Genomic DNA, 13289 nt, shown 5'->3' with positions numbered 1-13289 from the left:
TCTGGTCCAGGCTGTGCTTCCCCATCACACAGAAGAAGTGCAGCTTCTACTGGTTCTTCTTAACCACGATGTTGGTGTTGGGGTTCCAGGTGAGATTAGTGGAGATCTGGGTGCCCAAAAACCTGAAGGTGGAGACAGATTCCACCCATTGTCCATTTATAACGAGAGGGGAGTGGACCTGTCTGTTTTTCCTGAAGTCCATTATGAGTCATTTGGTTTTAAGGATGTTCAGCTCAAGGTTATTTGGAAAAGGTTCTCTACCTCCACCATGTGCGCTGTCTTATCTCCATCAGAGATGAGGCCAACCACAGCGGCGGCATCGACATACTCGATTGATGATGTTAATTGTGTGGGTTGGTGTGCAGTCATAGATGCGCAGGTCATAAATTAGGGGCCTGAGAATGCATGATCTGCCTTTTCTAGCTTGATGAAGAAACACAAAGCATTAAAAGGCTAAATTGATAACTGACTGAGATTAAATTAATATTTTGGATCCATGACCAGAAACCTCCCCAGATCCTAACTGGATCGGGAATCTATGGTCAATCCTTAAGATGCAGGAGGTCAAGAAAAAGGGCCTGACTTCTTGAAAATGGCTGTGAGTTCACTGCTATAAAACGACAGCCAATAAAGCAACTATGGGATGTGGTGGAACGGCAGATTCACATCACGGATCTGACAAATCTCCAGCAGCTGTGTGAAATCAACATGGACCAGAATCTCTGAGGAGGGTTTCCTGAAAATAGCTGAGTCTTTGTAATGAAGGATGAAGGCAGCTCTGAAGGCAAGAGGACGTAACAAGATGTACCTGCTGGTGATGAGTGTGTGCAGGCTATTACATTTGTGTTCATGTTGGACAGTCGGCTGTGATTTATCGGACTTCTCTTGTTTGAAATCTGCTCTTACTTTTGGTTCAGTTCACTAAGTGAAACAGATTTTGAGTGATGGGATTCTTAGTTTCGATCTTTGTAATCAAACTTTTTGACTGTCGGACTCAGACGTTATTAACATTGTGTCTAACCCTGAGTGTGAGCTTATTATTACAGCCTGTACTCTTTTAAGATGATTATTGTAGATCTTTAGCTATGTTGTGTTTCGATATGCTGTATTTTTACAACCTAAATGACAGAATTTAGACTTCTGTTTAGAATTTAATATTTTGTAAGTAAAACAGGGCGGACGGATTGGAAAGTAAACTGAAATGTTTAAACTACTTAGAATAAGGTTTTCAGAAGAGGAAGGGAAAAAAAGGAAGTAACATTGATATTTGATCTTCGCAAATATTCAGACCAACTAAAGACATAAGGATTTCAGTGTTCGGAGATTTCAGTTAAATCAAATCAAATCACTTTTATTGTCACATCACATGTGCAGGTACACTGGTACAGTACATGTGAGTGAAATTCTTGTGTGCGAGCTTCACAAGCAACAGAGGTGTGCAAAGTACAATAACATAAGAACAAGCAAAAAATATAAGAATGGCTAAATCTGAGAATTTTATGAATAAATATATGTACAAATAAGAGTGTATGCATATTACTGAATGTGTATACTAAATATATATGTCTACATGTGTCTATATGTGTGTGTGTGTGTGTGTGTGTGTGTGTGTGTGTGTATACATATTTTACAAATTAAATAGAGTAAAACAATAAAATAAATATATAAAATATACAGAGGTTGGTGGTTGGATTACTGATTATATTTACATGATTAACAGGCACAGTGTCGCATGTCTCCTCTGCTCTAAGCCCCAATAACCAAACTACAGTTTCCTCTAATAATCAAAGTTAACTATGGAGCCCATTCACTGATGTGCCGTCCAGACTTGTGTAACTGGCTTTGGCTACGAATAAAAGTCGAGATGTGCTTTTGCTGCTGTCCCATTGTAGTCGCTCAGGAAGAGGACGTTTCCCACCCAGCACGACCGTTAACTCCACTTTAAAAGCATTTTCAGTCCCACTAATAAATACGACGCATTTGCCAAATCCTGACTGCGACATCATGTCTACGTTTAGATTTTTGTTCAGCCTGCTGAGATTTTCTGAGCTTTCCCTCCGTCGCAGGAAATCCCGTGTAGTCGGACTGACTTTGTTTCCAGTCTGATTTTTAATTTTTTTAATTATAAAGTTTATGGATCTTTCGAAGAACACAGACGTCAAAAACATTTGTTGGATAGGCCTGAGTGTGAGCTTCTTATTACAGCCTGTACTCTGTTAAGATGGTTATTGTAAATCTTTATTTCCGTTACCTCTAAGCAAAAGTTCGTTGCTTCAGTTCCAGCCAGGGACAATAAATAAATAAATAAATAAACACACCCCGCCTTGTCACGAGGGAGCAGTAAATGCCTTCACGAAACGTCGAAAGAAGTCTAAAGAAGTCCAGTCGCAGAGCCAAAGCGTAAAAACTGAATACAGTGAAAAGTTTCGACCAAGTTCCCTAAAATGTTTTTACAAACGCTCTGATCAACTGACAGCAAACATCTCACTCACCTCCATCTACAATAGTCAGAAGGATCCAGATCAACAAATACAAGCTCCGTTTGCCCACCATTACTGTTACATTCTCCGCTGTGTCCCGCCTCCTCCTCACCGCAGGGACCTACTGTCCACAGTTTGAATAAATGCTTTTACATGAGGTGGATAAAGACAAACACAAAGCTCCCTGTAGTCAAAGTTTTTTTCATTAACGTTTTCATTAAAATCATAAAAGTTATGGTGCAGTGAGTTTTTTATGTTTCTTTTTTTAAATTCAGAACCATAATTCCTACTGCAAAGGTTAAAAGGGGCCTGTTTACACGTGAAAGTGAAGTTACTGGCATGAAATACACTTCACAACTGTAACAGTTTTTTCAGACTGGGTTACAGGTCAAAATGAATAATATGTGATATTCAACTCAAAAACAAACTTATTAAATCTGCGGGTTTTTTGTAACTTGTCGTGTATATTGTTATTTTCTGTTGAACAGCCATTTGCATATTCTGTCACTAAAAACTCTCCCAAACAAACCTGAAAATGTTGCAGGATCATCGGATTAAACATGTAACTGTTTTTCAAAGCTGTGGGACAAATCTGCAACAGAAACAAGAAAAATGATTTAATGTGACGATCAAGCTCACATAGCAAAGCCTGTATCGGCGCGTGCGTCGCTTTAAGAAAAAGTCACGTGATCGACACAGCTGCTGTATCGCTCACTGCCGACGCGCCAAACTGTGTTTAAAAGGTACCACATCTGCCAACAAAATTACTCTCGAAAAGATTAAAAACAACAACAACATATCTCTCTACAACAAATAAAAATACACATCTCTCCATAACAAAATGGAGCCCGAAAGAAAAAGAAATGTTTTTGCTGTGTGGGATCATTTTGATCTTTTAACTGCAAAAAAGGTAACTGTTTGTCTTTGTTTCAGTGTAATCTATCAGAATAGGAAAAACAGCAATGTGACTTGAATTGTAAATTATTTATTTCATTTTATGCAGGTTAAATGTCGCATCTGTTCTGTGGAGCTTTCTTACACAATCAAAAGCACCTCCTCAGTGTTCAGGCATTACAGAGCCAAACATGAAAATGAGACAAACACACCGAGAATGAACACTGATAGGCCTATATTGACACTGAACAGCTTTATCATCATTTTTTAAAAATTAATATGTGTTTTATTATTTTGAAATCAAGCATCTAGGAAGACTGTTCTGGACCAGGCAGTCCTGAATTTTATTATAAAGGACTGCCAACCCCTTAGCATTGTGGAGAGTGTCAGAAACATTCCACGATCAGAGGATCGTTTAACGTACTGGGGGAAAAGGAAGTCATCTTATCAGAACCTTTTCCACCTGGCTTTACAGTTTTTGTGTACCCCAGCTTCATCTGTGCCTGTGAGTTTTCCAAAGCTGGGGAAATGGTGTCAAAAAATGCAATAGACTGAATGCAAAAACATTGGATAAACTTATTTTTCTGAATAGAAATTTATAATAAACTCTGAGTCAAATGGGTAATAAAATTCACAATACTTTCATTTTAATTTTCACTTAATGTCATTCACAATATATTTGTAAAGTATAAAATAAAGCTGTCTAAAATATTTGCAATGTAAAAGATATAAAATGATTCCATGGAAAGTACAATACCTGACAGTGTACAAATACGACTAGGTCATTGAATCAGTGTCTGTTGTGAGTCTCAAGTCAGTTGCCTGCAATGATATTTAACACAGCATGGATACAGTTTGGGGAATCTGCTGAAACGCTTCACGAGGCCTCATCTACCCATCACTACACGAAACCGAACATGTATTCAGTCATAGTCCCCTGACCTGTAAAGCATCATCGATGCTTTACAGGTCAGGGGTCAGCATGTAAAGGGGTCAGCATGTAAAGGGGTCAGCATGTAAATTCAAAAGACGGCATAATATCATTTTACCTCTTTTCTTCGTCCAGTGCAGAACCAGACCAGCTGCTGTTGCTGATAATGCAATGACCAAAATGGCTGCAAGCACCCCCTCTGAGTCTTTTAATGTTGGCAGAATCTCCTGAAAACCAATAAAGTCAGTTAATCAAACTGTCTCTGGATGCCTCATGAAGGATTTAATGTAAAACACGTTACAGACAACATCTACAACCTTAACAGCAGGAGCAGAAATGTGGCATTGAAGTGACTTCTCATTCACATGGACCACCTTACTGTGCTTTTCAACTCTCAGGTGGGTGATTGTTTATAAAATAAACCTCGTGTTGTAATCAGTAAATCTTTCATACAGTGATCGAGACCTAAACTTATCAGGAAAGTATTTACTGACTTTACAGAAAAAGGAAGTCGGAAGGTCATTTCTCATAGACTTCTATACAATCTCACTTCTTTTAGCAGCTAATGGAGTTACCCTCTGTCGCCTCACAACATGAGGGTTGTGGATTCAAATACACTGGTCATCTGGGAATAACATGTTAGGTCACAGGTGTGACTGTGATTGTGAATGTTTGCCTTTCCAGGGTGTACCCTGGATGTGCATACGGTTAACACAATATGAGCATAAATATAAGGTGTACCTAAAAGGTGGCTGCTGAGTGTTTTTGGTATATAGGTTTTCCCTTCTGCACTTTAGATGCGTTTAGATGAGGCCTGCTGGCTTTTAATTCAATAAACCATTATCTGCACAACTGTCACATGACTAAACTCAGACATCACGCACACTTCATTACAGGGAGATAAAAGATTAAAGATCTGCTTAATTGCAAAAAGAGCCTTTCAGATGTATCTTTTAGAAAAGTTCAGGGCTGCAGTGAGCGCCCCAGCAGAGGGAGTGTTCGCCCGGGGCGCCAAACAGGCTAGGACCGCCACTGACGCCACAATATGTTTAAGTTCTTCTCTTAAAGCTCTTTAGCCTTTTCGGTTAGTGTTCTTACTTTTTCGCTTTTATGAGCAGTCTGTAGTTCTGTAATTTGCTCAGCATCATCTTCTTCCACTGCAGCATAGTGCTCTTGGAGATCTTTGTCAACCGTCTTGTGAGTCTAGTTAAATGTCATTCAATGGTCTGTGTTTAGATTTCAAAATCCTTAAGTATTACTTTGGGGTTACTGTTACATATACTTTAGCTGTAATGACATTCACTCTTAATGCAGATGCGTTTGTACTGAAAGAACTTTGTAAACTTCAGTCATAGTTTGACCTTAAACAAGCAAACAGAACTCTTCCCTAAACTACAAAGCATCACTATGAAGTACAGTAGAAATTAAGTTACATTTGACAAACATGTTACAGAAACTTATTGTGGATCTTTAAACTTGTAACACTGTCCTTTGTTAATTTCCACCTTACTCCAGTTATATACCGTAGTTGCTGCTGTGCTTGGCTGCTTGTGAGCAGTAAGCTTGTGTAATGGTGTCCTCTTGTGTCGGCTCCACTGTACCGTCACTCTCTGCAGCTGCCGTCTTTTGAATGAGCTTCTTGAGAACTCAAGAAGCTTCTCGGATGAGAGGTGAAGCGTCTTCAAGCAACTTAAAGAAGTCCAGACGCTTTTCTTTCCAAGCTCCTTAGACTACGATGACCTGGATGACTGAGAACCTTCACAGACTCTTACCTGTGCGCTTTATATGAGCAGTCCTTACCCTTAAATCTAACCTCTCTTCTTCCTCTCCTGTCTTTATTATCTTTCTCCATCTCTGAGTGAAATTAGCTCTCTTTCTTTTCTTTCCCTGTGATATACAACAGCTTGACCTTTCTACTTCTTTACTTCCCACCTCTGCCACACAGCAGCAAACCACAGTCCTGCAGGAAGAAAGGGGCGGAGCAATGTGTGTTTTCAGAAGGGGAGTCGAGCACAGAGACATTCGTTTTCTTGAAACGGGAGTAAAGTAGAGAACTTAGAGAAGAGAAACAAACTAAAGTATCGTTCATAAACCACTACCAACGTTTGGATCGATATCTGCATCGATCTGCCCACCCTTGTCTCCTGGATCGTAGCTGAGATCAGCGTGAACCACGTGGGTCTCTGCTCCCTGATCTGTTTCCTGTGTTTGGAAAGAGTTCCAGCTTCATCACGGAGTTTCTCTCGGTTTGTGGGCTCATCTAAAGGTAAGCACCGAGCAAACTTTACTGTGAGTTCAGTTCATGTTGAGTTTAGCTCCTGAATGAGGTCTTCTGCTGCTCTCCTCGGTGTCTGTTCACAGTTTATTGTGAACACGTTGAGAGAAGAGTGAGAGAGTGTTTGGAGAAAAACACCAACTAATCATTAGCTCAGCATGCTGGGAGAAGTTGGAGCAGAAAAGTCTTTTCATTGTCCCTGCAGCTGTTTTTCTGCATGCACCAAACCTCTACAGCCTCATTTCTATTTGAAGTGATAACAGGAAATGGATGAGAGCGATCTGCTGCAGTATCAGGGTCACAATAAACTTTATTGTCCAGCTGCTGTGGACGAACACATGAGAGGAAGTGAACTCCTACAAAGTCTCATTTTAATGAGTCTGGCTGCTGTAAAGTGATGCACAGGAAGATGTTAACAAAAACTAATGAAACAGAGATGAAAGTAAACAGTGTTCATATTTGAAAGCACAGAGAATAAAAATATATTGTGGTGGTTAATGTGCAGCTTTTGGTGATTTGGTGAAATCATGTTTTTAATCATGTTGTGGATTCAATGTTGGGTTTTATTTCATTTTATCTACACAAATTTTGTCCACCTGTGATCGTTCAGATTGATTTGTTGGGTTGACTTGAATCATGTGAAGGTTTAAAGCTGCACTTCCCCCAAAAAGTATTATAGTAAACTATAATCATGAAGAATGTAATAATGTCTTCCTGTGTCAAACACAGCTGCAGTCAAAGCAGGAAGGAAAGTTGGTTAAAACTGTTGAATGTGTAAGTTTAAAGGCCCCATCATTAAAGCACAGGTAGATAATTAGTAACAGGTCTGTCCCTGTTTGTGGAAACCACAGGAGGAGCTGTTCAGGCTGTTGGCTGGGTGTGAATTGTTGATGGAGTCTTTAGACTTGTAGTTTCTGGCCGTGTCTTCTAACTGCAGCTTTAACAACAGTGATTCCTGCAGGATTTGTAGAAAGCATTTTGGCAGACACACACAGCTGGACAGTTTTTGTTTTCAGGGTTTGGAAAGAGTTTGCCTCTGTGTGTGTCTGCATTCACGTTGTTCCTCTAACAGAAAGTCAATGTGCAGATGTTGTTTCCTGCAGTGGCTGCTGTTCTTCAGCCTGTAGAAACCATCCTGCAGCTGCTGGAACAAGTCAATCTTGCAGTGTGGAGCCTAACAAAGATCTGTTTTGTGTCCCAGCTGATCAGCAGGAGGAGAAGAGTCTGACGGAGCAGCAGAGGAACATTTTCAGCCATCTGGACTCAGCTGAGTCACTACAGAGGAAACAATGAGCTCGACACAGAAGGTGAGGAAAATATTGCTGTTTTACTGAAAAATGTAAATGTTATTTAAGATCCCAATGATAATAAAAAGTGTCAAAAGTCTCAAGTCAAGGGACTTTTTCCAATTAATTTTGAAACCGGAGAGTTGCCCAAATTTGTCGATGGGGTGAAGCAGGGCAGGCAAAGAGCGGCTGGCATCTGACATTGTCAGTACCACATGATCTGCATATAAAGTTATGATGGATTTCATAGTTCCTAACTGCAATGGCTAGTGGCTCCATAGCTAGAGCAAAGTGCAGGGGGGGACCGAAGATCCAAATATAAGTGTAGCAATAGCTCTGGCCTTGGATGTGAAAGTGGAAGTCAAAACTGTAATTACACCCAGGAGTCAAATGATTTGATAAGAAATACCAACATAATAGCTTGTCACATTAAAATAGCAGTATCTGTCCAAGATTATTTTAATATATAAATGTTATTAAGACTTTATGATAGGAAAAACAAAGTCTCAAAACATCATAGCAAAAATTAAAAGAAACATTGGTGGGAAAATACCACAAATGAATTTAAAAGTTTTTTTAAACGAAGACCAGTGCCAGGTGCTTCCTGGAACATAGACGGTCGGAGTCGCTCCATGGCCAGGAATTGCACAGCAACAGTGTGGGGGTTGGGGAGGAGCAAGACAGACAGCAGAAGTTGTTACAGGAGTTTTGTGGGTATTTAATGTTATAAAAGAGACACTGCAACATCTTGAGGTCAAAGCTCTCATGACTGTGTAACTGTGATGTTTGCTGTCTGTTTGCTCTCCTGCATGCAGAAATAAAAGGCTTGGTCACAGCTGATTGTGTTGCAGACTTTATGAAAATTTCCACGACCCCTTCATGATGGAAAATGGCTGAAAATAAAAATGGCTTTTATTTTAGCCAGCTTCTCATTTTACAAACAGTCTCCACTGAAATGCAGCCAGATGCTGCTCCTTTTCTCTCATGTCTTCAATTGTTCTCGAAACTCTTTTTCTCTCTCTGTTGATCTGTGTACCTGGTTTGTACCACTTCACTCGTTGTGTTTAGAGCATCTCCTCCCTTTCTCCTTTTAATTAATCATATGATGCTAGGTTGTCTTAGTATGTGATTTACTGCATGGTGAGCTGTCAACCTAAAGTCTAAAGTCTGCCTGCATGAATTTTCAGCAGAACTGAAAGAGATTATTTGGCTCCCCCGACAGGAGCCTGTTCATCTCGTTCGCTACAAAGAATCGGCTCTCAGAGCGAACTCGTTCATGAACGGCACATCACTAGCAGCCTCGGGTTTGAAACTAGTGTTAATGGAGGGAGTTTGAAGGTTCAGTTTGTTCCACGACTGCATTTCACTCACTGCCTCTGTCTGTATCTCTGTCACTGCAGGACCAACATGGACCGAGCAGTCAGCGCTCTCAGGAGGCCGACAAACCTCACAGAAGAAAGGAAGAGAAAAAATACAGCTGTGACGACTGTGGGAAGGATTTTACCCAGTCTGGAAGCTTAAAAGCACACCAGGTCATCCACACTGGAGAGAGGCCATACAAGTGTGATATTTGTGGAAGGTCTTTTTCCTCAGCTTCATACTTAAAAAGACACCAGGTCATCCACAGTGGAGTTAAAGCGTACAGCTGTGATCAGTGTGGCAGAGCTTTTACTCACAGTAACAGCTTACAGAATCATCTAGTTACCCACTCTGGAATTAAGGCATACAGCTGTGACATCTGTGGAAAAACTTTCAGCCGGAGAGACAGCCGAAATACACACCTACGCATTCACACCAGACATGATGTGTACAGCTGTGATCAGTGTGGTAAACTATGTTTAACAGGCACACAGTTACAACGCCACATGTTTACCCACTCTGAGGAGAGACCTTATAAATGTGACCTGTGTGAGAAGACTTTTAAAGCGCCACGTAACCTGAAAGAACACCAACAGATCCACACCAGAAAGAGACTCTACAAGTGCAGTTACTGTGAGGTATGTATTTATATTTTTATCTTGTCATTTTAACCCGACTCTTTGGAACAACTCTGCTCATTACATTGTGTTAGTATGTTAGCAATTTTACTGGATGGAAAAGCAGCTCTGAGTGATTATTCAGATTTGAATCACAGTTTTTTAGTGATAGTATTTGAGAATTATATTACTCTTGTCGTATCATTAATTTAGTATTATTATTAGAGACGGCACAATACCACTTTTTTAAGTCCGATACCGATAACCATATCATAAATGATCATAAATTTGGACATCTGCCAATACCGATTTAAATCCGATATAGCATATTTTATAATGAATAAACATTTTTTTTAATATCTTGCTGCATTTTGTATAAGTTGCTACTCAAAGTTAATAAAAAAACAAGCAAAACTAACTATTCTGTTATACCTTTATGCAAAAAATACACTGCACCCAAAATATTTCATAGTTCAGCAATACTGATCAATCTATTAAACTTAAACCTACACCATCCTCCATATTTTGGTATTTTAATGAGTTTTTAGTGGAAATATTAAGCAACCTAACAAATAGGGTTGCGAACTCCCAGCACCTCATAATGCTTAATTGACGTAATCGATTTTAATTTAATGCACATGTAAAAAAAAAAAAAATTTTAATGCACAGAAATCAATACTTTTTCTACAATAACTACATAGATTCAACATCTATGATCAGCTGATCATTGATCAGCTTCATGATTGACGCGTAGTGCTCCGACGTGCTAAGGTTTTGGGCTGGGTTACGCCATGTCGCAAGTTTTGTGAGGTGCTTTTGTGATATTTAATGGATCGTATTACAATTTTTTATTTCTCCGATATCCGATCTAGTAATTTAGGTCAGTATCTCTCTAATTATTATAATACTTTTGTTACTACTATAGTTTTTGTAGCACATTAAACTGACCTGAGTGTTATAATGTAAACAGTAAAATGTAATTGGACGTCTGCAGAGATGCTCTTTATTTCCGGCGACGTTCAGGTTAAAAATGTTGAAGGACTGACTTACACTGTCTTTGTGTCTTTGTTTAGAAGCAGAGTGACACAGATGGATCCAGTTCTCAACCCTGTCATCACTGTGGTGGTGGGAAAGACTTTCATTGTGACCTTTGTGGGAAAACTTTCAGTTGGCAAGGCTCCCTTAAAACACATCAACGTAGACACACTGGAGACAAACTGAAATACTGCAAAGAATGTGGGAGAAGCTTCACCAGATCAAGTGACTTAAAACGACATGAACTCATTCACAGTGGGGTTAAAAAGAACCTCCGTGATCAGTGTGGGTCATCCTTCACCACTGCAGGTCAGCTTAAAACACACAAACGAGTCCACACAGGAGAGAAACCATACAAGTCCAGACACTGTGACAAAAGCTTCTCACAATCACATAGTCGTAACGATCATGAACGTGCACACATGGAAGGAAACTACAGCTGTGACCAGTGTGACAAGAGCTTCAGGAATTTCACTTCATACTCCGAACACAAACGATCCCACGCTGCAAATAAACCGTTTCACTGTCACCAATGTGCAAAAATATTCACTTCGTTATCTGCTCTGTACAAACATCAGCGTGATCATGCAGGACTGAAATCACTCTCATCTCTGTGAATCTGCAGAGACAGAAAGATCCTCTTCTGGTTTCAGGGTCAGACTTAAACCCTTGAGATCAGGCTCCACAGAGTTCAGGTGAAATCTCCTGTAAAGATCTGATGAGGCAGCTATGAATGAAAATGTGCCTCTCGTTACATTTTAAGCTTTCTAAACTGTTGTACTGTAGTGTTCGTGTTGAGTGGTTATTGAATGCATTTTGATCCACGTGTCCTGCAGATGTTTATTTTTTTCAGGTTGTTTTTATGAAATCCTGCAACAGTTAAACCAAAATTTTAAATGTTTAATAAAGAAATAGTTTAATGACAAAGAGTTTGAGCCATGATGTTATTTCCTGTATATCAGAGCAAAAACTGAAGTAACTTGTGTTGACAGTCAGAGTCAGATGAACTGTTTTCTGTGACACAGGTTTATTAGAGTGGGAGACTTGGCTGTTCTGACACTGAACAGGGTTCCTGCAGCTTATTGCAAACTCTGACCTGAAATTCATGAAAATAAGATTTTTAAAATATTTTAGATTTTTTCAATTTTTATCAGACTTTCTATAAGTATTAAAAATTCTGTTGAAAATTTTGTCTTTAAGATATCAAAACAATTAAAGTCCTGAAAACGCTCTCTTGTCTGATCATGTTCTAATAACATTTAAATTTACAATAATGGAAAGAAGCCAGGTAACACACCTGCAGATTTTAGATGTGTCCTTGAACCATCACAGCCGATTTAAATGGATAAATTACCTTCTCAACATGTCTTGAAGGCTGTGTCCCAATTAAGAGACCGCACGCTTGAAGTACGCATTTTGAGTGCGATTACGTCACTGTCACTACCCGATCCGTACCGGAAACCCGATTGGTACCGCGCATGCGCGAAAGGTGTCTACTTCCGGTCGAAGCGTTTTACGATAGTTACGGGTCAGAGTATCTGTTAAGATGTTAAGAATAATAAGTGTTTCTTAAAATGTTTCCGATAATGAAACATTTAATATAATGTAGACAAAAACAAAAAAAATAAAAAGATAGTTACGAATTAGGACTCCCCGATCCTTACTGCGCATGTGCAAAGTCGGACCGTACAACTCGGGTCTACCCGATCCGTACCGCGCATGTGCAGGGGTTTTCTTCTTCTTCTGTTCGTTTAATGGCAGTTTACTCCCCAGTGTTCGAGGATACCGCCCCCTGCTGACCGAGCGAATGAACCCTATTGTAAACTGAATTAGCGTCATTTCAAACGTGTGTTAAATTTGATTTAGTGATAGTCGAGTGTGTTTATGCTTGTCTGTGTGGAGAGGATTGATTGGAATAGTGATGATGATGTCCACTATCACTGTCAATTGTCAGTAAACACTTCATCTGGCTGATGAATCTTCACGTGACACATTACAAAGTCTGTATTATTAACTCTGTAATTTGGCACCATTCTTCTTATTTTACGGCGCTGTTGTTCAATCGGGGAACGCTCTCTGTTGAGGAGAAAAGCATGAATTTGTTTGTATACGGATTATCCATTGTTTAAATGTTCCGGTAGTCAAAAATGAGGCAGAGCTGTTGAGAAATGCTAGGAGCTAACTGGGCGCTAACCGTATCATTCAAATATATTGAATTTCGCAATGTTGGCAAACAGAGGAAGTGACGTAACATTCACGCATGCGGGGTACCGATCGGGTTTCCGGTACGGATCGGGTAGTGACAGTCACCACCACGCGACGATGGCTGCCCCAATTCGAAGTGTACTCCAAATGCGCCGTAGATTTTTCCCAAATATCGAAGCTGTGTCCCAAAACGTCGGCTGCATCCTC

The 13289-nt window shown here is 39.8% G+C and overlaps 1 protein-coding gene across 1 annotated transcript; it reads left to right on the top strand.

Moving 5' to 3' along the window:
• The first annotated feature begins 6402 nt into the window (after nt 1–6402).
• LOC134634976 (zinc finger protein 184-like) lies at nt 6403–11695 on the top strand. The gene is made up of 4 exons (XM_063484491.1): nt 6403–6571; nt 7782–7887; nt 9267–9863; nt 10916–11695. The coding sequence occupies exons 2-4, from the start codon at nt 7870–7872 to the stop codon at nt 11492–11494; spliced, it is 1194 nt and encodes a 397-aa protein (XP_063340561.1). The 5' UTR covers nt 6403–6571; nt 7782–7869; the 3' UTR covers nt 11495–11695.
• The last annotated feature ends 1594 nt before the right edge of the window (nt 11696–13289 follow it).

Source organism: Pelmatolapia mariae, linkage group LG9 (assembly GCF_036321145.2).
Source record: "Pelmatolapia mariae isolate MD_Pm_ZW linkage group LG9, Pm_UMD_F_2, whole genome shotgun sequence".
Taxonomy (NCBI): domain Eukaryota; kingdom Metazoa; phylum Chordata; class Actinopteri; order Cichliformes; family Cichlidae; genus Pelmatolapia; species Pelmatolapia mariae.
Note: the sequence above shows the minus strand (reverse complement) of the source record. Positions and strands in the feature narration are given on the sequence as shown.

Bases quoted from the DNA above. Each gene is read 5' to 3' on its own strand.
- LOC134634976 (XM_063484491.1), top strand. The intron at 9,864-10,915 runs GTATGTATTTAT...GTCTTTGTTTAG, and splicing joins ACAAGTGCAGTTACTGTGAG to AAGCAGAGTGACACAGATGG.